This window comes from Hyperolius riggenbachi, chromosome 3 (genome assembly GCF_040937935.1).
Source record: "Hyperolius riggenbachi isolate aHypRig1 chromosome 3, aHypRig1.pri, whole genome shotgun sequence".
NCBI classification, from domain to species: Eukaryota; Metazoa; Chordata; class Amphibia; order Anura; family Hyperoliidae; genus Hyperolius; species Hyperolius riggenbachi.
This window is the reverse complement of record NC_090648.1, coordinates 239,907,226-239,931,596: the sequence shown is the minus strand read 5'-3', so window position 1 is coordinate 239,931,596 and position 24,371 is coordinate 239,907,226. Positions and strand designations below refer to the sequence as shown.

Genomic DNA, 24,371 nt, shown 5'->3' with positions numbered 1-24,371 from the left:
GAAAGTCAGAAAACAGCCCTCTCCACGACTTTGAAAGTCGTAGAGCTTAATGGCTTTTTTGCATAGAGATAACAACTGGAGTTTCTTAACTCTTCCTGCACTGGAAACAATTAGACTGATGTATCTGATCTTAATGTTTTATGTCTTAGCTGTACTACACATACAAATCATAATATCATCATTTTTTTTTCCGCTTCAGTGTCTCTTTAAAACGCTGCTTTGCGTCAAATCCAGATTTTTCCCCAGGACTTTTGTCGTCTATACCACTCCGCCATGTCCCCCTCCAGGTGTAAGACCCCTTGAAACATCTTTTCCATCACTTTTCTGGCCAACATAAGTGTTTCTAGTTTTTTTAAAGTTTGCCTCCCCATTGAAGTCTATTGCGGTTCGCGAAGGTTCGCATAAACCAAACTTTTGCGGAAGTTCGCGAACCCGGAGGTTCGGGCCATCTCTAATTATCAGGCCTGATAGGAATTATTAAGCCTGCCAGACTCCAATGAATATTAATACCCTACTCATATGGTCTATGATACACTGGTTATAACTGTGTCTAATTGTGTTCTGATGTTTACACTTTGTTTACATATGTGATTGTTTGTTAAGATATCACTATTTTATTTCCTCTATGGCTAAGGAAATTGTTGGACTTACTGTTTCCCTATTGAAAATTCAATAAAAATGATTGAAACTAAAAAAAAAAACATTGGATCATTGATGGGTACATTTAGGCTCTGAATGTAGCAAATGCTTCATTATACTTACTCTTAATCCAAGTGGTCCCTCAATTCCTTGTAAACCTTGTATTCCCTATTAAAGACAAGCAAAGAAAAACAATACTTTCAGTTAACAGAGGAAGACAAAAACACTGTAAATGGGATACTTAGGAATCATCGCTTGCTGGTGAATTATTGCCATTAAGGTAAAGAGTATGAAAGAACATAATTACTTTTCTATTATTATTATATTATTATAGCAAAGGGATTAACAACATTTAAATAAACAAAAACTATTTTACAGTCAGAGCCGGGACAAGGTCCTCCAGCACCCAAGGCTGAGACACCAAAGTGCGCCTCTCCATCCCTCCCAACCCAACCGTCACACACTGATTGCTATTAGACTAAGAGATGCCCCAGGGGCTACACCCCCCCCCCCCCAACAACTTAATCTCTAGTTATATGTCCTGCAGTCACTGTCATGTATCCCCATTTTCTTTTTTCTCTCTGCTTCAAACACAATAAGGGGATGACAGCTGAGTGAGTAAGTGCATGGTTAGTAGAGAAACATGTTTTTATTGTAGCTTCCCTAGCCCTGACAGGACTCTGACTAATAACAGAAATTAAACAATGTATCCAAAACAGTGATCTGTTGAGCATAATTTTCTTACTGCTTTTGTCTGGATCGGTCGGATTGCATGCATGATGCACTGTGCAGAGACGTTTTGTACCAACACAACTTAAAGAGAAACTCCGACCAAGAATTGAACTTTATCCCAATCAGTAGCTGATATTATTTTTTTTTTTTTATTTATATAGCGCCAACATATTCCGCAGCGCTTTACAAAGCACAATAAGATGACAAGGGGAGCATAGATATACTAACAAATTGTAAAACAGAGTTCCAAGCAGCACAAATATTGTGACAAAAACAGTAAACATTAGGAGGAGGACCCTGCCCTTGCGAGCTTAAAATCTAGTGGGTAGTGGGGGACACATTAGGTAAGGGGGTGGAGGATGGATGAGGCAGTGACCCTTTGCCTCTGAATACATTGTGTCAAATAAGTAAATAAGGGCTATAGAATGTTATAAGCTTGTCTGAAAAGGTGTGTTTTAAGAGTGCGTTTGAAGATGTCCAGGTTTGGAACATGACGTACAGGCTGTGGAAGAGAGTTCCAGATAAGAGATGATGCTCGTGTAAAGTCTTGGATGCGAGCATGAGAGGAGGTTATCAGCTTAGAGGCCAGGAGAATTTCTTGGGAGGAGCGGAGGTTGCGGGAGGGACAATATCTTGAGATTAGTGATGAGATGTATGGAGGACACAACTCATGGAGGGCTTTGTATGTTAGAGTCAGGAGTTTTAACTGGATCCTCTGGGTAATAGGTAACCAGTGGAGAGAATGGCACAGTGGGGCTGCATCGGAAGAGCGTGTGGAGAGGTGAATGTGGCGGGCCGCTAAATTTAGAAGGGATTGGAGAGGTGCTAGCCTTTTTTGTGGTAGCCCAGAGAGCAGGGTGTTGCAGTAGTCTAGGCGGGAGATGATTAAGGCATGTACAAGCATCTTGGTGGCCTCTTGTGTGAGGAAGGGACGGATACGGAATATATTTTTGAGCTGGAAATAGCAGGTGGTGGTTAATGAGGCAATGTGAGGTTTAAAGGAGAGCTCTGAGTCGAGTATAACCCCCAAGCAGCGGGCCTTGGTGGTTGAGGTTATTGGGGTGTTGTCTACCGTTATGGTTGCAATCGGTGGGGGTGTAGATAGCGATGGTGGAAAAATCACAATTTCCGTTTTACTCATGTTGAGTTTGAGGAAGCGGGAGGACATAAATGCAGAAACAGCACGTAGACAGTCGGGGACTCTAGATAGTAGTGATGACAGATCAGGAGCTGAGATATAGATTTGGGTGTCATCCGCATAGAGGTGATACTGGAAGCCAAAAGAGTTAATTAGTTCTCCCAGGCCATGAGTGTAGACTGAGAAAAGAAGTGGCCCAATAAAAGAGCCTTGAGGAACACCAACAGACAGTGGGCGTGGGGAGGAATTGGTGTTAGAGAAGGACACAGTGTAAGAGCGACCAGAGAGATAAGAGGAGATCCAGGAATGTGCTTGTCCCTTGATTCCTAAAGATGACAGTGTCTGCAGAAGCAGAGCATGATCAACCATGTCAAAGGCAGAGGAAAGGTCAAGGAGTATTAGAATGGAGAACTGGCCTTTGGATTTAGCTACCAGTAGGTCATTAGCAACTTCCCCCCTTTTACATGAGAAATCTATTCCTTTTCACAAACAGACCATCAGGGGGCGCTGTATGGCTGATATTGTGGTGAAACTCCTCCCACAAAAAAATTCTGAATATGTACTCTTGGCAGTTTCCTGTCTGTGAAACCTGTACCATTGTGGGAAATAGCTGTTTACAGCTGTTTCCAACTGCCAAAACAGCAAGCAGCAGCTACATCACTTGCCAGCAGTAAAAATGTCACCATGTAATAAATGTCCGAATATAAATCAGGGATTTAAAATATTTTACAATGGGCAAACACTGACTAAATCATTTATATATAATTATTGTAAAAATGAAGCACTTTTTTATTACATTATTTTCACTGGAGTTCCTCGTTAAGAACAGTTTCAAGCGTGTTTGTGAAACAGATTAGAAACATTTAGAAGGAATTCATGTAGCTCCATAAAACATAGAAGCAAAATTAAAATGTTTGAACCAACCTTACACAAACACATACATACAGTAGTGAAATATTTTTTTGATCCTCTGCTGATTTTGCTTGTTTGCCCTCTGACCAAGAAATGACCAGTCTATAATTGTAATGTTAGGTTTATTGCAAGAGCAGGCTGCCTCCCCTTCCTCTTACCTGCTCTGATTCTACTTTTACCCCATCCTTTTATCTCACTCCCAGAGTACTGCGAGTGAACCCATGTGATGAAATTACATGCCAGGCTGTTCTAGCATGTCTGCCCCACACTGTGAACCAATCCAAGGAAGCAAGTACAAGGGAGGAGAAGGCAGCTGCACATACAACATCGGAGAGGAGGTGAATATTTGGAGACCAGATGGGATGCACAAGACATTCTCAACACCAGAACCCCAGAAGAAGACAACAGCTGCTAAAGAAAAGGTTTTCACTGGTAAATACCTCCTTTCTCACCTGTCCCCAAAAAAGAGATTTGGTAACTAAATGGGAGGCTTATAGTACTAACTGGTCACCCTCCTAAAAGTAGGTAATCACATTGCTAGTTCCACCTAGGTAAATAGGCAAAAGGGATCATCTCTCTCTATTATTTCTCTCCAATGCATGCTGTGTGTTTGATATTTGGTGATAATAACAGTGGCTATAGTTATTGGAGATTGCATGTGGGTTGAGTTGCCAGTGTATAACATGCAAAACGTATTTATTTAGGTTTTTTTTTTTTTATATATATACCTTCTGTCCAGTAGGCCCAGCAAGTCCCATAGCTCCCTGAAAGAAAGCAACAAACTAAACATTACTAAAGCACTATAAGAAAGGACAGCCAATGATAGCAAATTACCATACTGCCTTGTTATTTGGTACATGTTAGGAGTGAATATCTTTAAAATGGAGACTGGAGTGTTGGGGATTTTAAAGTGATTTTGCTAAAGGGACATTCATATGTAATTATCATCCTGTATATGGAGTATTCTTGATAACAATATACAAAGCTGATAATTAAAGTATATATAGCATGTCAAATAAACTATACAGATGGGTCAGACAGAGTTGCCATTTTATCAAAATGTAAATAGATACCACTCTATTTTCATATTTCCATGTATACCGTATATACTCGCATACAAGCCGAATTTTTGACCCCCAAAAGGGGGTCAAAAGTTGGGGGGTCGGCTTGTATGCGAGTCTTTCCTGGTGGTCTAGTGGTCGGGTGGTCGGGTGGTCCACGCCCCTCCTCCCTGCTCCCCCCGCGGCCGCCGCTGCTATTACCTGCTTAGGCAGCGTCCGCTTCCTAATCCGCATTCCCCTTCTCATGTTCAGTTGCAGAGTGTATCACAGCAGCTCGCCCGGCGCTGCTGCTGTGACGATGCAGGGGGCAGGAAAGAGCGGTTCCCCTGGTAACGGCGATACAGATCGGCGATACAGGGAGCCGCGCTCTTTCCTGCCCCCTGCATCATCACAGCAGCAGCGCCGGGCGAGCTGCTGTGATACACTCTGCAACTGAACATGAGAAGGGGAACGTGGATTAGGAAGCGGCCGCTGCCTAAGCAGGTAATAGCAGCGGGGAGGGGGAGCGGGGAGGGGGGGAGCGCTATACTAGGGCACTACCTACCTATACTGGGCATTTTACTAGCTATACTGGGCATTTTACTAGCTATACTGGGCACTATACTAGCTATACCAGGCATTTTACTAGCTATACTGGCTGTACTGGGCACTATACTAGCTATACTGGACACTACCTACCTATACTGGGCACTATACTGGCTAAACTGGGCACTATACTAGCCATACTGGGGCACTATACTAGCCATACTGGGGTACTATACTAGCTAAACTGGGCACTATACTAGCTAAACTGGGCACTATACTAGCTAAACTGGGCACTTTACTAGCTATACTGGACACTACCTACCTATACTGGGCACTATACTGGCTATACTGGGCACTATACTAGCTAAACTGGGCACTTTACTAGCTATACTGGGCACTATACTAGCTATACTGGACACTACCTACCTATACTGGGCACCATACTGGCTATACTGGGCACTATACTGGCTATACTGGGCACTATACTAGCTAAACTGGGCACTTTACTAGCTATACTGGGCACTATACTAGCTATACTGGACACTACCTACCTATACTGGGCACTATACTGGCTATACTGGGCACTACACTAGCTATACTGGGCACTACCTACCCATACTGGGCACTATACTAGCTATACTGGGACACACTGGGGGCTGCACCAATCCAGCATTTTCTAACCCCAAGCTTATATGGGGGTCAATCATTTTTCCTTGGTTTTTCAGGGAAAAGTTGGGGGGGGGGGGGGGGGTCGGCTTATATGCAGGTCGGCTTATATGCGAGTATATACGGTATTTGTACTAAGTGAAGACTATCCAAAAATGTAAGTTTGCACTTTGTGACAGGAAACACACTAAAAGACCTTTTTTCCACTATGAATGCTGCAATCCTGGAACAGTAGCAGTGAAATGTATCATTGCAGGGGAAGGTGATAAAAATATCATTCCGAAATGCTTACAAACAGCAGTAAGCTAAAATGAGAACAATATCAGACCACTTCTTATTTTTATACATACTTGTAGCTGTTCTTGTTTTGCTAATCTGTCACATATGTTCAATAAACAATGCTATTAATAGTGCTGCACAAGTGGAAAAGTCACTGAAAAACCAGTGCAAATCAACTTCTACATAATTTATGTAGAACCTTGATCTTACCGGTTTAACACCACATTTTGGGATAAATCAGTTCCAAATATATCCCATTATTATCTGTTATCAGTAACTACCAGAGTGATAACTAGAATGTGTTATACTTAATTATATTTAGTCACACGCTCACCTTTTCTCCTTGCATTCCTTTTAAACCTGGTATTCCTGGATAGCCAACCGCTGCTTCTCCCTAGAAGAAAATCAAATACTGTAAGCCTTTTTTTTACATATATTACTGTTACTACTGCACTTGCATACATAGGCCTTGAATCACTAACAAAACTGTACATACAAATCCCCTGTGCTCCCACGCACAAAAGCGTGTAAAAATTAGCGCAAAACTCTGATAGTATATTTTATAGCATGTATATCAGTGTCTTATCATATGCATTAGTTAGTTATATGTGAAGACCTTTGCGCTATCCCAGTTATGTGCAAGTGTCATTTTCCATTAATGTACAAATATATAGCACTCATTACCATTAACACGTAAGCATTGTAGTTGTACAATGCAAAAAAAAAAAAAAAGTCTTGCTTGAAAACACAGTAATTGGGCATAAATGTTGGCATGAAACCAGGTGTTACAGCATAACAGTGGTTTGTGCATCAACCCCATAGTTTCATATCAAAGAAATATTTTTTAGTATTCCATAATTTACTGCAAAAACCTATGTGGCCTAACCAAAAATGTGTAGCAATTTGGAAAGTTATTGTTGATAGTGGTACTGATTTATGATGTAAACATAGAGGCCCTGTTCACTGTGGTCTGTTGCATTGCAGAATAATTCTGCATGTCAGCTCACTGCCCATACAATTCTATGGGCCTGATCACAGTAACAGATCACATTATACTATCTCGCTGCATGCAGGCTTTGTATTAAAGTCTATGGCAAGTCTCCATTGCAGTTCACAGTCATTATATTGTGCGAGTTATGCAACTGACCACAGTGAACCTAGCCCAAATGTTAGTTCAAAAACGGCTGTTTTTTAACTATGAAAATGTAGTCCCAAAATCATACTTTTAATTTACACTACACATGTGCTTTCAGAATGTAACAACTTTATTTTGGGTTTAGGTGAGCTTTAAATAAGAAAAACTTAAGTATGTGCTGCACTACTACTATACTACAGAAACATGTGATTCAGAGTAAAAACTATTAGCACAGCAATTTCTACCATACATCGATGACTACGTATGATTCATTTCAGAAATTGACAATTCTCGGAAAATGTTTACTTTTTCTCCTTTTGTTCCTTGAAATCCAGGAGGGCCATCAAGACCTATTGGACCTGGTAATCCAGCTCTACCCTGTTAATAGTCAAAATGATTTCATTATGAGTCAAGTACATTGTAAACAAAACAATTGCAGTAAATACACAAATAAAATACTATTTTTTAAATCGCTCATTAGGTATTATGCATGGGCAAAAAATAACACTTTATTTCAATCTAACCAATAGTGTGCAGAGTCTGTTGTTGTCTGTACGTGATGACCGTATCACAGGGCAGGCAGGTTGTGATCGTGTTTTAAAATACTTTATTAAACTAGCCTCATTATGCCCCATCCAGAATGTATTATACGTCAATCCTTTTGATGTAATTTTGATGCGCTTCTATATTTTATAAGTGATGCTAATGGTTGAAGAAAAGTGGGATTTAACATAAACTATGGTGTTATTTAACATTCTCTTATGCTAACGTGGTCAGTCAGCAGTCAGTTTCTAAACATCTTTCCTGGTTCATTGTCGTGTCACACCTGAGATATGAACATCAGAGTATTAAAGATCTGTCACCATATAAAGATATTTCTCCTGCATATCATATTGAGGAAACTTTTACATTCCATCATTGCTACACAACACCTGAGCACCATATTCTTTAACATTAGTACCGGCTTGCACAAAATCTTTAGTTCAGCATTTAATGTGTATGAGCACACTAATGATGTCAGTTCATCCTGCATATATTACTGAAAGCATTTCAACTCACAACTTCCCCTTGATCTCCTTTGTCTCCTTTTTGTCCAGTCTTTCCACGAAGGCCCTGAATAAGTAATATATAGAGATTACAGCATATAACTAACAACCCGTAAAGTCTGTTACCTTCTGTAAAATAGAATGAACAAAAGGCAGAATATGAACAAATGGGACACGCTCACCTGAGTTCCTACTTCCCCTGGCTCACCCTGAAACAATGTGAAACAAACAAGGTAAGGGTAGAAGGAAATAACTTTTAAATTACTTCTAATGTGAATACAACATACAGTACAATAGAGTAAAGATGGCCCGAACCTCCGATTTTAGGTTAGCGAACCTCCGCAAATGTTCTGAATTGACTTCAATCGGGAGGCGAACTTTGAAAACTAGAAACATTTATACTGGCCACAAAAGTGATGGAAAAGATGTTTCAAGGGGTCTAACATCTGAGTTTTTGCATGGATGAGTGGGATAGACGCCAAAAGTCCCGGGGAAAAATCTGGATTTGACGCAGTGTTTTAAGGGCAGAAATCACATTGCATGCTAAATTGGAGGCCTAACGTGCTTTAAAACATCTTGCATGTGTATACATCAATCAGGGAGTGTAATTAGAGTACTGCTTCACACTGACACACCAAACTCACTTTGTAACGCACCGCAAACAGCTGTTTGTGTTGTGACAGCCATGCTGGACTGGTGCGCACCATGGCAGGAGTGCAGGCAATAGTGGTTTTCAAGCCCATATGGTCGCCAGGCTGAGGTAGCTCAATGACGGAACAACAGTGATTGTCCAGCTGATCGAAATTGGTCTGTCCACAAAGAAGCAACAACCTTATTATCTTTGGTGTGCCATCCCCCGAGACACTCATATAGCCGGCGGTCATTGCTTCATTGTGATACGCAACCCCCTTCACCGCCGCAAGGTAACGATCACGAAGGGTAATTGACACATGTACATGCCTTTTGTTTTGTTGTTGCAGCCGCAGTGCAGCCAGAAAAATTAGGCAGGCATGTACACGCACCAGAAAAATTATTATACCGGCCGCTGCTAGCAGCGGCCTTGAAAATTCAGGAATCTGCCTGGAGTCTTGGTGGACCCTGTTGGTGATGGTGGAAAAGGCAGTCAAGTGGCCTGCAGGCAGAAAAGCTGTGTGGGGACCGACTTGGTCTTGGGGCAGGCAGTCACATGGTGTGCAGGCAGAGATGCTGTGTGTGGGGACTGACTTATTTTTTGGGGCAGGCCTGAGCGTGCTTTGCAGACCAGGCATCCGTGGTCAGATGGACCCTTGACCCAACGCTGTGTGCCAGAGATGTCACCACTTGCCTTTCGACATCACGGTACAGTTTAGGTATCGCCTTTTTTGAGAAAAAATTGCAGCCTGGTATCTTCCACTGCGGTGTGTGGCTTTGATTTTGTGTGCTGCTTTTCCTCAGGTGGTCATCCCATTGCAGTTTGTGCTTTGTAATCATGTGCCTTCGTAAGGTAGTTGTCCCTACGTGGGTCTTGGTCTTTCCACGTACAGAGAGTACAGATGGTATTACTCTCATCTGAGGCAGACACACAAAAAAATGTCCACACCGCTGAGCCCTGGGGTGATGGCACTTTGGTGGTGGCGGCCGACTGAGTGTTAAGTGGGGTGCCAGAATCAGAGCAGGAGGAGGAAGATATGTCATGCTTCTGTGCGGAAGCTGAGAAAGAGGAGGTGTTCTGTGTTTAATAGTCAACTACGTCCTGACAATATTGGGGGTTGATGGCACGTGCCTTCTTCTGAACACTGTACTTTGGTCGAGGGCCACACAAAATCACAACAGCGTGACCTCAAACAGACCTGCCAGGTGGCCTGCCTCTGCCTTTCGTTTTGTCCATATTGGGGAGGATGAAGTGAAAGGTATGCACTAACTTGACTAATACAATGTGCAGTCAGTCACACAGGTGCAGTTAACAGGTATGCACGGAGTGGTATATCACACTGCGTGCGGTTACGTAGGTAGGTGGATGCACTGACCTGAACAATAGGTAGTAGGTATATGCAGTGATGGGTATTACAATGTGCACCTGTCACACACAGACAGGTACCGGGCCGGCACAGTGGCACTGCGTGCGCTCACGTAGGTAGGTGCATTGAAGTGAACAACAGGTAGTAGGTATATGCAGTGATGGGTATTACATGTGCACCTGTCACACACAGACAGGTACCAGACAGGCACAGCGACAGTGCATGCACTCACGTAGGTAGGTGGATGCACTGAAGTGAACAACAGGTAGTAGGTATATGCAGTGATGGGTATTACATGTGCACCTGTCACACCTAGACAGGTACCGGACAGGCACAGTGACACTGCGTGTGCTCACGTAGGTAGGTGGGTGCACTGAAGTGAACAACAGGTAGTAGGTATATGCAGTAATGGGTATTACATGTGCACCTATCACACACAGACAGGTACCGGACAGGCACAGTGACACTGCGTGTGCTCACGTAGGTAGGTGGGTGCACTGGAGTGAACAACAGGTAGTAGGTATATGCAGTAATGGGTATTACATGTGCACCTGTCACACACAGACAGGTACCGGACAGGCACAGTGACACAGACTGACAGGGCTGTATATAATGCAAGTGGGCCACACACACAAAAAAAAAATAGGTCACAAGAACAAGATTAGCTCTTAAAAGAGCTGTTGAGGGGTGCTTTCTTATCAATAACAATCGGCCAGGAGCAAGCTAACAAGCCTACGAGAGCCTAACTAAGCTTTCCCTATGAGAGTCTGCAGCAGTTATCCCTTCCCTAATTACTGCAGGCACATGAGTGAGTCCAATGCCTGACGCTGCCTGTCTTTTAGAAGAGGGGGGTGGGGCTCCAGGAGGGAGTTTAGACTAATCGGCTACAATGTGCCTGCTGACTGTGATGTAGAGGGTCAAAGTTGACCCTCATGATGCACTATGGGGGCGAACCGAACTTCCGGAAAAGTTCCCGGTTCGCCGAGATCGCGAACCACGGAAGTTCGCCGGGAATCGTTCGCTGGTGAACCGTTCGCTGGTAAACCGTTCGGGCCATCTCTACAATAGAGTACAGGTAGTCCCCGGTTAACGAACGAGATAGGGACTGTAGGTTCATTCTTAACCTGAATCTGTTCGGAACCTTGTGCCATCTCTGCCCCCAGTATCTCCTGTGTGCCCCCCTGTGCCTCCAGTGTCCCCCTCTGTGCTACATCTGCCCTCTGTACCTGCTTACACAAGTATAAAAATCCATTTTTCTTTGCATTTTTTTTAAATCTATTTTCTCAAAAACCACAAGTCCAATTTGAAAAAAAAATGTTTGACTTGTTCCCATGGAAACACAGAATCCATGCCATTCGTATCAGCGGGCCGTTTGTATGTCGGGCGTTCGTAAGTCGGGGACTACCTGTATGCACTTTGAGCCCAGTTTTACACTTTGTATTAAAATTCATGCAATGAGACATATTTTACACAAACCTTAATAGAAAGTCCTGGTGGACCTTGAGGTCCTGGAAATCCTGGAACACCAGGTGGACCAGGAAGGCCAGGGGCACCAGGTTGGCCCTTTGATCCCTAAAGTGACAAAAAATGTTAGCATTATGAAAAAAAATTCAAATACGAAAACCCTGTAAACATACAATTACTGTAATATCGCCTGATAATGCATACATATAGCGTAACATCATTGTTTGCATGTATTATCATTCAAGACAGAATAGTCAAAAACGACATTATAGGAAAATTCCCTAATATGTCTCTTGAGTATACTTTTGTTTATGATTACCCTACCTGCGCATCTTTTAAAATAGGCAGTTTTTCATATCTTTTTTTCAGGATTTCATTATGGCTTTCCTGTTTACCCACAGCGAGGGTCTGCAACTACAAGTGGTTACATAGACGGCAAGCCCTCAGATATGTTTGTCAGATTGCTGTGGTTTCTACATGGTAGTTTTGAATGAACCTTATTGAGCTATTTAAATATGTAACCCTTTCTGAACTATGTAAACCTGTTCTTGAGTGCATTTGATAAATATTGATAGCTATGGCAGACTGTTGACTAAATGACTGTGTCATTTTGTTTATGATAATCTATTGTAAAAACTCTAGCTTTGTGAATAAGTTTAAAATACATAAATTTGTATTTAGCAGTTGTGAAAAAACACTTCACAACTAACCGCTGCATTTCAGCATTAAAAGCAACAACATCATTTGGTTTTCATACAAGACCTAAAAGTAGATAAAAGAAATATTGTTAAATACCGGTAAATGAAACAAAAATATTAGATTTGGCCCTGTATTTATTGGTCACATTCAGTTTTATTGACTTATTTTTGTGTTTTAATGGGTTTACAAACTTTCAAAACCACTGTATACCAAATGATTCAGCTTTTTTTCCTACTTCACTGTAAGAAATAATGTATACATCACATCCTTTCATGCAAATGAGGATACAGAACACCACTGGGTATAGATGTTCAACCCAAGGTAATAAAGGGTGCCTACCACCAAATAACAAAAAGACATACCAGCCTACTTACAAACCAAAATATTTGGTTGCATAATCGTTTTATAGAGCAATTTCCCACATTCTGGGTTGCCATCTCTACATCACCATCTAATGCTTCTCCACTTTTTATCCTTCGTATGTATATATATATATATATATATATATATATATATATATATATATATATATATATATATATACCCACTGTATATATATATATATATATATATATATATATATATATATACACACACAGTGGGTTGCAAAAGTATTCACCCCCTTGAAGTTTTTCACATTTTGTCACATTACTGCCACGAACATGAATCAATTTTATTGGAATTCCACATGAAAGACCAACACAAAGTGGTGTACACGTGAGAAGTGGAACGATTCCAAACATTTTTTTACAAATCAATAACTGCAAAGTGGGGTGTGCATAATTATTCGGCCCACTGTGATCTGAGTGCAGTCAGTTGCCTATAGACATTGCCTGATGAGTGCTACTGACTAAATAGAGTGCTCCTGCTCTGTGAGAGCCTCAGAGATTGTCTAAGAGAATATTGGGAGCAACAACACCATGAAGTCCAAAGAACACACAAGACAGGTCAGGGATCAAGTTATTGAGAAATTTAAAGCAGGCTTAGGCTACAAAAAGATTTCCAAAGCCTTGAACATCCCACGGAGCACTGTTCAAGCGATCATTCAGAAATGGAAGGAGTATGGCACAACTGTAAACCTACCAAGACAAGGCCATCCACCTAAACTCCAGGCCGAACAAGGCGAGCACTGATCAGAAATGCAGTCAAGAGGCCCATGGTGACTCTGGACGAGCTGCAGAGATCTATAGCTCAGGTGGGAGACTCTATCCATAGGAAAACTATTAGTCATGCACTGTACAAAGTTGGCCTTTATGGAAGAGTGGCAAGAAGAAAGCCATTGTTACCAGAAAAGCATAAGGAGTCCCGTTTGCAGTTTGCCACAAGCCATGTGGGAGACACAGCAACCATGTGGAAGAAGGTGCTCTGGTCAGATGAGACCAAAATGGAACTTTTTGGCCAAAATGCAAAACGCTATGTGTGGCGGAAAACTAACACTGCACATCACTCTGAACACACCATCCCCACTGTCAAATATGGTGGTGGCAGCATCATGCTCGGGGGGGAAGGGGTGCATCTCTTCAGCAGGGACAGGGAAGCTGTTCAGAGTTGATGGGAAGATGGATGGAACCAAATACAGGGCAAACTTGGAAGAAAACCTCTTGGAGACTGCAAAAGACTTGAGACTGGGGCAGAGGTTCACCTTCCAGCAGGACAATGACCCTAAACATAATGCCAGGGCAACAATGGAATGGTTTAAAACAAAACATATCTATGTGTTAGAATGGCAAAGTCAAAGCCCAGATCTAAATCCAATCGAGGATCTGTGGCAAGATCTGAAAACTTCTGTTCACAAACGCTGTCCATCTAATCTGACTGAGCTGGAGCTGTTTTGCAAAGAAGAAATGGGCAAGGATTTCAGTCTCTAGATGTGCAAAGCTGATAGAGACATACCCTAAAAGACTGGAAGCTGTAATTGCAGCAAAAGGTGGTTCTACAAAGTATTGACTCAGGGGGCTGAATAATTACGCACACCCCACTTTGCAATTATTTATTTGTAAAAAATGTTTGGAATGATGTATGATTTTTGATCCACTTCTCACATGTACACCACTTTGTATTGGTCTTTCACGTGGAATTCCAATAAAATTGATGCATGTTTGTGGCAGTAATGTGACAAAATGTGGAAAACTTCAAGGGGGCCGAATACTTTTGCAACCCACTGTATACTGTACAGTGTATATATATGTAACTCCAGACTGTTCTACTTGATGTTAACCCTTTGCAATCCACTGTCAGACTCGGAGAGAACGAAACAGAAATAAACAGTTACATAAAAGTCACTTTAATTCCGAGACCAGCTTTTCTCAGGCAGGGGTCAGAAATGATGTCTAAAAAAAGTTGGGGGTCAGGAAAAAAAGAAAACTTTTCTGTACATAAAGACAGCTATAATTGTGATAGAGTTGGGCTAGGTGCAAAGAAAAGTGAGTAAACACAACATGTGGTTCATTTGTTAGATATAACTTAAACGGCTGTTCTTCTTTAAATTTATTGATAAATCAATATGTAAATACATTTTACTGTTATGGGTGACTAAAGTATCTCCACAGATCTCCAACATTTCCACTGGGGATATCATTGATGATTCTGCAATTCTTCGCTAGATTAGATAAAAAATGGTCTACTTTTAGGCTGTTAGGATTTGTCACCATCACTCAAGGCATATCAGATTGTAGTCTGAGTTGCTGTGTGGTGTCTGAACATCCAGTTGTGTGACTGAATGCATTATGCAAAAAAGTACAAGTATTAAATACAGGAAATCTGTTTATATAATTAATCTTCGACTTCACTTATGCACATACTTACGGGAGATCCAGGTATGCCACCAACACCAGCCATTCCATCAAATCCTCCCAGCACATAGCCTGGCTCCCCCTGTGGCAAAAGGAACATATACAAAAGTTTACCTATGTAAACAGGAACAAAATTACTGCAGTGTTTTGCTAATCTAGAGAGTGTCATAGACTGTATGGACGTTATACTGTAGTTATAATTTTAGATGTCATTATGGTTGTAAGTTTTGTGAATATTTAACATATATGAATAACATGAAGATGGAGGACTGAACAAAAAAAATCTTTCTGTAAACTGATCTAGCCCTTTTTGTTTTAATTTCAGTACCAAAAATAAATTAACAGTGGACACCAAAATATTAATTTAATTGCTTTACTTATGAAAAAAATCATCCAAAATGACTAAATGAGTTCAGTCACACAGATGTATGCTAACAGTTTTACCAAAATCAGGGGCAAACGCAGGATTTTTAAGGGGGGGATTCCTGAAAGGTCCAAAAGCACTTATGTCCCTGAGTGCTTCCGAATACAGGTGGCTCCATACTGCCCATGTACAAAAGTGCGCTGGCGTATTACGGAGCTGCCTATCTTTGGAAGTACTCAAGGACACAAGTGTTTCTGAGGGCTTCTGGAAGCAGCAAATTTGAACAGGGGACAGCGCTGGAACAACTCCCCGAGAGAGGAATGGGAGATAGACTTAGTTTGGACAATTCAGTGGAATATGTCACATAGCGCAAGCGATACCCATATGATGCAGGGATATATGCATCTGCGGAAGATGGCGGTGCTATATAAATACTAAATAATAATAATTTGCCTCACCAGGATTGCACTTTTATTTAGCTTTCCTGTATGACAAGAAGACACAGCCAGCCAGCACTAGGGGAAGAGGGAAACAAAGGTGAATGAGGGAGGGCTGGTGCACACCAAGAGGGATTCTGAGCATTTTTCAAATCAACATTGATTTGAAAAGCGCTAGGCCAGAGGCGCTTCTAGAGACCAGCTGACCAGCTAATTGCCTAGAGCGGCACATTTATTGCAGGGCGGCTTTGAGGGGAAAAAAAGTTTATTTTTCCTGTCCTTAGAGGCTGAAAACTCAGGGAACAGAGATAAAAAGTTTGAATGAAAGCCTCTACTGCTCAGCCTCAAATAAGGAATCTACAAACCTTTTGTCCACAACACTTTGTATGGCATTCCCTAATGTTAGTGTTATCTCAGGATCTTGAGTGTGTCTGTGTGACTCCTGTCCTGCCCGCCCCTCCTTAACCTCCTGAGCGGTATGGACGAGCTCAGCTCGTCCATCACCGCCAGAGGCTGCCGCTCAGGCCCTGCTGGGCCGATTTTCTTCAAATAAAGTGCAGCACACGCAGCCGGCACTTTGCCAGCCGCGTGTGCTGCCTGATCGCCGCCGCTCTGCGGCAATTCGCCGCGAGCAGCGGCGAAAGAGGGTCCCCCCAGCCGCCTGAGCCCTGCGCAGCCGGAACAAAACGTTCCGGCCAGCGATAAGAGCTGGATCGGAGGCGGCTGACGTCAGGACGTCGGCTGACGTCCATGACGTCACTCCGCTCGTCGCTATGGCGACGATCTAAGCAAAACAAGGAAGGCCGCTCATTGCGGCCTTCCTTGTTTATTCTGGGCGCCGGAGGCGATCGGAAGAACGCCTCCGGAGCGCCCTCTAGTGGGCTTTCATGCAGCCAACTTTCAGTTGGCTGCATGAAATAGTTTTTTTTTAATAAAAAAAAAACCCTCCCGCAGCCTCCCTGGCGATCTCAATAGAACGCCGGGGAGGTTAAGAGGAGGATGGTGTCTTTGTGTGCATTCCAGAACTGGACTAGCCAGGAGGAAGGAGTGAGATTTTTTTCCCCTTGCTGCTGATACAGTGTATAAGTCTGTGGTTTATGGAGAGCCAACACTGTGAAGCACTAGGCTGGCTGAGGGAAATAAATGTACAATTTGATGGCAAGCTGGTAAATGTACACAGCATGATGCAGAAGAGAGGCTTGCCTCCTACAGTGTCCTTAGAAAAAAAACTGTCTGCTTTCTCACCATTGTAAAGACTGCATGTGGTCAGCTAGATAAGGCCGTAGCTCCCAAATGTCCCTCTTTTGGAGGGACAGTCCCTATTTGGGAGCCCTGTCACTCTGTCCCTCTTTCCTCCTCATATGTCCCTCTTTCAGGATTTTGTCCCTCTTTCTATGTAAATATATATATCTCTACTAAAAATGTGTTTGACTGTAAACTTTATTCCCATCCTTTACATTGATTCATTACTAATTTTAATATGTTAATATGAAGGAAAATCTACTTTATCTGTATTGCAGTCCCACATCACACGGAGGCTACTTGCCTGTAATAGGTCTCATGTCCCTGCTGGTCTCTCACACAAGTCAGAAAGCAGCCCTCCTGGAGTCTAGGGACTGTCAAAAAATGTTCACCTTGTTTAACAAGATGCAGTCATTATGACATAGGGGAGAGACAGATTTTTGCCCACGGACCTTCCAGGCAAGCTCAGCATCATGCTGTGTATATATACCAGTTTGCCTGCCCTTTAATTGCAGTTTTATCAGCTAGCCTAGTATTTTGCATTGCCTTACAACAACAAACCTGAATACACCAGACACCAGCCCTAAATCACTGAATGAAAGGGGGCCTGAGGGGAGATTGACCCCCAGGTGGAGTGGAGAGATGAGATAGAGCAGATAGAGTATCTGTATTGCAGTCCCACATCACACAGAGGCTACTTGCATGTACTGTGTCTCCGGTCCCTGCCAGCCAAATCCAAAAAAGCTTTATTGGCAGGACCAAATACATTTAGCATTGCCAAAGCAAAAACAAAACATTAACAACATGGTGGGGAGGATTGTGGAAATAGGGGAATGATATTGGTATACCGTCCATAGGGGTGTGGAGAATGTAAGGGATGGTCAGCCTCCCACACAAGTTGCAGGCAGCCCTCCTGGAGTTTAGGGACTGTCAAAAACTTTTCAACCTGTGACATACCTTATGTAGCTGTCTACATGCAGTCTTTACAATGGGGAAAGAGCTGAGTTTTTCCCACAGACCCTGCAGGCAAGTCTCTGTATATTTACCAGCTTGTCTGCTTCAGCGATTTCAGGGTTATTTTTTTTAAAGGTACAGGAGTCTCAGGGGGGTGTTCCATACATCCAGAACCCCCGTCTGGATACACCAGTGAAAATATAATATTTCTGTGTAAAAGAAGCATATAAAAAGGAAAAGGAAGGCCCAAGCCACATTGTAACGATCGGTGTCTGCACGCAGAGAGAATCTGATTATTGGTGATCTGCAGTATTACCAAGAATGCAGATATATACCTGATTATTGATGATCTGCAGAATCACCGATAATACGGATATATAGCTAACCTCTGGACACCTTTTGGTATGTGAGTGTTTGGTGCAACAGTAGTACTTTGAGTAATGCACCTGCTGAGCAGGTGATAATAGACAGTAAAGAGACACTGCTCTGGGAGCACAGGAACCTTCCAGCAGCCTGAGGCTCTCCAAGGGGAGGAGTCAGGCTGGAGACAGGAAGGGCCAGAGAGTGAGTGACACCTAAAGATGGATGTCACTATCTGATCTGGAGACTATCTCTTAAGGGGAGAGATAGCTCTCGAGGTCGGGCACGCCGGGTCGGGAACACACTGACAGATAAAGTACAAAGACAGAAGGCTGATTCGGTATCCAAGTCAAGCAGGGTCTGGCAACGGAATATCAGATATGCGAGGTACCGAATCAGAAGACAGAGGAGTAGTCAGAAAAGTTATAAGTCATAACATATATCAAACAATGCCTATTCTGGGTGCGAGGTCCTTGGTCTCAGCACCTGGAACTAGTCTGAAGTATACACAGAAGATAATACAGTTTCCTAGACTGGGTGCGAGGTCCGTAGTCTCAGCACCCTGGAACTAGTCTGAAAGATAACACAGATGGTAGTACAGTTCCCTAAGCTGGGTGTGAGGTCCTTGGTCTCTACACCCTGGAACTAGCTTGAAGTATAACACAGATGATAACACAGTTCCCTAAGCTGGGTGTGAGGTCCTTGGTCTCTACACCCTGGCACTAGCTTGAGGTATAACACAGATGATAACACAGTTCCCTAAGCTGGGTGTGAAGTCCTTGGTCTCTACACCCTGGAACTAGCTTAAGCATAAACAGAATACAATTCAAATAATCTGGCTAAGTGTGAATTCCCAGGTCCACCTGGTTCAAACACACTGAAGGATCTGACTAGGTCTGAGTGCTTCCACGTAGTGATCGCAACGGCAGACAACTTGCAAGTGACCATCAGGAACTATATATGGAGTAGTGCTCTCCAGCACCACCCCTAATTGCTCAACCAATAGTATCCTGCTCTGGAGTCAGCTGATCGGCGTGGTCAGCTGACTCTTCCTGCTTAGTATAAGAATTCTGCCTCTCAGCGCGCGTGCGTGTATTCCTAAGCCTATGTGCACTAACAGACTCAGCTACACCAGACACACGCTGCCGCGTGCAAACCGCCACGCTGGACGCGGAACCAGCCGCCTTACTGTTGTTGCATGCGGCGGCTTTTCCGCGTTCTGCCCTGCTACCAAACACACGCTTCTGCGTGCAAACCGCCGCACTGGACGCGGAATCAGCCGCCTGCTCAGTAGCACATGCGGCGGCTTTTCCGCGATCTCTCACACACATATAGAAAAAAATCGCCAATCAATGTTGAGCTGGAATTCATCCTCAGTAAAAAAAACCAGCATATCTCTTTCCCAGTCACAATAGCCTCCCCACCCTTTCTAGTCCAACTGAACAGCAAGAGTGGCAACCTGCCCTTGCCCCCTCCCTACACCCCCTGAGCAAATTATGATACGTCCACAGCTAGACTTCCCTTTCCCTTTTCCCTATGTAGAGCAATGCAACAGAACAGAGGCCTCTACCTCTTCCAGCACCAAACCCACTCTCCTCTTTAAATGAGTCTGCAGGCAACTGTTGACACACAGCCTTATATGGCTCCTGATGCTTCTGAGTGATGTATAATACAAGACACTCTGTACATACGTGTACCAGTAGGCTGTTGCAGACTGTAATTGCACTACTGTGTGTACAATAAGCAATATAATGAGAATAACATGCATGCACAAGTTATACATTGCCTTCAGAAAGTCTGCATCCCCTAAATCACTGGTATTGGTATTCTGTGCTGTGCCAGGATCTATTGACCTCATGTACACTATGTTCATCTTGTGCATCCATATTCTGTAGATCATACACTTAAAGAGGAACTCCAGCCTAAACAAACATACTGTCATTAAGTTACATTAGTTATGTTAATTAAAATAGATGGGTAATATAATCTCTTACCCACACTGTTTTAAAAGAACAGGCAAATGTTTGATTTCATGATGGCAGCCATCTTTTTGGTTGAAAGGAGGTGACAGGGAGCATGAGACACAGTTCCAACTGTCCTGTGTCCTTAGCACCTCTCCCAGTTGCTAGGCAACGTGAATAACAACATAGGAAATCCCATCATGCTCTGCACAGCATCAGGGGAAAAAAGCCTGGGCTTTTTTTCTTTGATGGGTGGAGCTTAGCTAAAAATGCAGCTAAAATGATGCTTTGGTAAGAAAAACAAAGTTCTGATGCTGTGAAACTGTTTAAGAAACACCAAGGCTTTTCAGTTCTGCTGAGTAGATTTTTAGTCCGGAGGATCACTTTAAGGTGGCGGCACACCATGCAATCTGACTGTACAATCAATCACCAATTTTAGTACTTTCATTTAGTATAAGAGACTAACTGAAAAATATATCCAAGTCACAGTGTATCTATTGCTGTTATACTACATGGATGTTGGTAAGATTGCATAAAAATTGTACAGACAGATTGCACAGTGTGTGGCCACATTTACATGGTACTGATGATCATGTTAAGATATGTACATATTCATCCTGCACAGCTAAACCCAGTGGCGTTTTTTCATAATGGTCAACATTATTATTTTGTTGCTGCATAAAGTTTATTGCTACTCCTGCTTTATGCTAGGCTATGAGCTGCCTATTGGCTTTTGGCACCACTGTTTATCTCCACATATGTACATGCACTTCATAGAGAGAGGAAAGGGGAGAATGAGTGGGAGGCACCCCACTGCAGAATCTGCAATAAGGATTACACAACAGGCGCTCTCCAGATGCTAAATGAACTGTATTTATAAATAGACCTTCAATTGTTTATTTCCACAATGGAAGTGTGCTGTTACACAAAAGATGCAGTAAAGCTAAAGAAATAAAATTTGATTCACAGATCTAAGTTTACTTTATTATTATAGAAAAGCTGAAATGTTCTTGTTAAAAGACTTACTCTGTCTCCTTTTGGTCCAGGTGATCCTGGATAACCTTGTGGTCCCTAAAGAAAGTAAAAAAATGTAACCAGTATTATAATATCATCAAAAAGTGTATTTGTTTAGCATGATTATATGCTCTATAGCCTATTTGAACCCAAAACTGAGCAAAGTAAACTATAATAACTACCGTATATACTCGCATACAAGCCGAATTTTTGACCACCAAAAAGTGGGTCAAAAGTTGGGGGTTCAGCTTGTATGCGAGTCTGATGCTGGTGGTGGTGGTCCGAGCCTCCCGCGCCCCACCTGCGGCCACCGCTACCGCTGCAATTACCTTACCCGGCGCCACCTTTCCTATTCCCATCCTGTCCGGCTCCATAATTCACAGCAGCGCTCTTCAGGGCGGCTGCAGTAGAGCGAGAGCGTGGTTCCCATAGCAACCGCCGCTACAGAAAGCCGCGCTCTCCGCTGCTTCCTGTCTGATCACAGCAGCCGCCGTGAAGAGTGCTGCTGTCCTACGGAGCCGGAGAGGAGGGGAGTAGAAGAAGCGGCGCCGGCTAAGGTAAAAGCAGCGGCGGCCGCGGGGGAGAGGGGAGTCGGGGGCACTATACTAGCTATACTGGGCACTACCTAGCGATACTGGGGCACTATACTAGCTATACTGGGGCACTATACTAGCGATACTGGGGCACTATGCTAGCGATATTGGGAGCTATACTAGCGATACTGGGCACTATACTAGCTATACTGGCCACTATACTAGCTATACTGGGGCACTATACTAGCCATACTGGGGCACTATACTAGCTATACTGGGCACTATACTAGCTAAACTGGGCACTATACTAGCTATACTGGGCACTATACTAGCATTACTGGGCACTATACTAGCAATACTGGGGCACTATACTAGCTAAACTGGGCACTATACTAGCTATACTGGGGCACTATACTAGCTATACTGGGCACTACCTAGCGATACTGGGGCACTATACTAGCGATACTGGGGCACTATACTAGGGATACTGGGCACTATACTAGCTATACTGAGCACTATACTAGCTATACTGGGGCACTATACTAGCTATACTGGGGCACTATACTAGCGATACTGGGGCACTATACTAGCGATACTGGGCACTATACTAGCTATACTGGGCACTATACTAGCGATACTGGGCACTATACTAGCTATACTGGGACATACTAGGGGAATAAGGTGGCCAGCATTTCCTACCCCAGACTTATATGGGAGTCAATCATTTTTTTACTGTTTTTTAGGTAAGGGGGGGGGGTCGGCTTATACGCGGGTCGGCTTATATGCGAGTATATACGGTAATTTAAAAGTCTGGACAATGAATATAAGCTAAGTGGTGTACAAACCTAATGAGTTTATCGTGTTTTCCATTGTACTACACTTGCTTCCTGCTATCTATAGATTCAGCTAATATGTGGGTCAATTAGTAGTGACCATGTGACTCCCAAAATAAGAACAACATTAGATAGCAGAGTGCATTTCCCTAAAGTAAAAACACGAAAGTAAAAAACACGAAACTTTATGGAACTTTAAGTGGCACATGACATGATGAGATAGGCATATGTATGTATAGTGGCAAGCATACAAATACTGATGCTGTGCTCCTTTTCTTCTTTCCCTGTCTGAAAGAGTTAATACTCCACTATGGAACTGGCGTGGCCGCGGCGGTAGCCCCAGGACCGCCTAACGCCGATCAGGGATTGCCACTCGGGAGACCGCGAAACCGCCGTCTAATCACTGGTACAGCGCTGCGATCTGCAGCAGCGCTGTACTGGGGACAGCCGTTTGACACAGCGGTCCCCTCTAGAGGCACAGGGATGATTGGCTGTCATAGGCTGAAGCCTATGACAGCTGATCACGGGAATTGTCTGGTGGGGGGAGGGAGAGAGGGTGGAATACATTAGTTTAAAAAAAACACACATTTTTATTAAAAAATTACAAATAAACAAAACCAAAACAAACAAACAAACATCTGGGGGGGGGGGGGGGGGCATCAGACCCCACCAACAGAAAGCTCTGTTGGTGGGGAGAAAAGGGGGGGTCACTAGTGTGCTGTGTCGTGTGGCCCTGCAGCTTGGCCTTAAAGCTGCAGTGGCCAATTTCTCAAAAAAAGGCCTGGTCGTTAGGGGGGTTCAGTACTGCAGTCCTCAAGAGGTTAAGGTAGTGGTGAACGGCAGTGGAAGAGGCAATGGATATAGGTTGTACACTTTGTTTTTTTTGCACAGTTAACAAATACCTCATTTAGTTTCAGTTATATGCATAAGCAATGGGCAGAAGCTTGTGTCAGTCATTAGTTTGGCACAGCTTGCTGTAGACTTGTAGTCTTCAGAAAGAGGAATTTCAAAAACCCTGCTTTCTAAATAAGTAACCAGCCGTTGCAGGGGGAAGAGGGAGAGGGGGGCTTGCAACTTTAAGAATAGGTATACAGCTACAAGCACAGCTATAAAGATTTTGAAATTTGAAAAGAAGTGACAAATGTAATACTTACAGTGTTATATATACATATATATAAAATTTATTTTGGGTTTAGTTGGGCTTTAAAGGGAACCTAAACCAAACTTAAAAATTCACTTACCGGGGGTTTCTGCCAGCCTCCTGCAGCCACTCTGTGCCCGCGCCATCCTGGAATGGCCCTGCAGCGGCTAAGTTTCATTTTCCACTGACTGGCCAGTCGGTGAAAAACAAAGCTTAGCTTCTGTGAAGGACTGAAGGATAGTTCCAGGACAGCGTGGACACAAGGCAGCTGCAGGGGGCTGGCAGAAGCCCCAGGTAAGTGAAACTCTTTTTGTTTAAGTTTGGTTTAGGTTCCCTTCAAATGAAACTGTAATATTATGTATCCATGTTGCTGTTTTTTTGGAGCGCATAGTAAAAGGCTAGAATCTCAGTCAAAGATACTGTATATACAGTATACATTTGTGTTTG

General features: G+C 43.1%; 1 protein-coding gene across 1 annotated transcript in view; it reads right to left on the bottom strand.

The window, feature by feature from the left end:
* The window catches only part of LOC137562283 (collagen alpha-1(VII) chain-like), a 519,927-nt gene that overhangs the window by 373,246 nt on the left and 122,310 nt on the right, over positions 1–24,371 (bottom strand). Inside the window, exons 32-40 of the mRNA XM_068273618.1 lie at positions 21,430–21,474; positions 15,099–15,167; positions 11,607–11,702; positions 8,316–8,342; positions 8,147–8,200; positions 7,394–7,465; positions 6,287–6,346; positions 4,150–4,185; positions 763–807 (exon numbers count right to left, since the gene is read on the bottom strand). Coding sequence (XP_068129719.1) covers positions 763–807; positions 4,150–4,185; positions 6,287–6,346; positions 7,394–7,465; positions 8,147–8,200; positions 8,316–8,342; positions 11,607–11,702; positions 15,099–15,167; positions 21,430–21,474 — 504 coding nt within the window. The remainder of the gene's footprint in view (positions 1–762; positions 808–4,149; positions 4,186–6,286; positions 6,347–7,393; positions 7,466–8,146; positions 8,201–8,315; positions 8,343–11,606; positions 11,703–15,098; positions 15,168–21,429; positions 21,475–24,371) is intronic.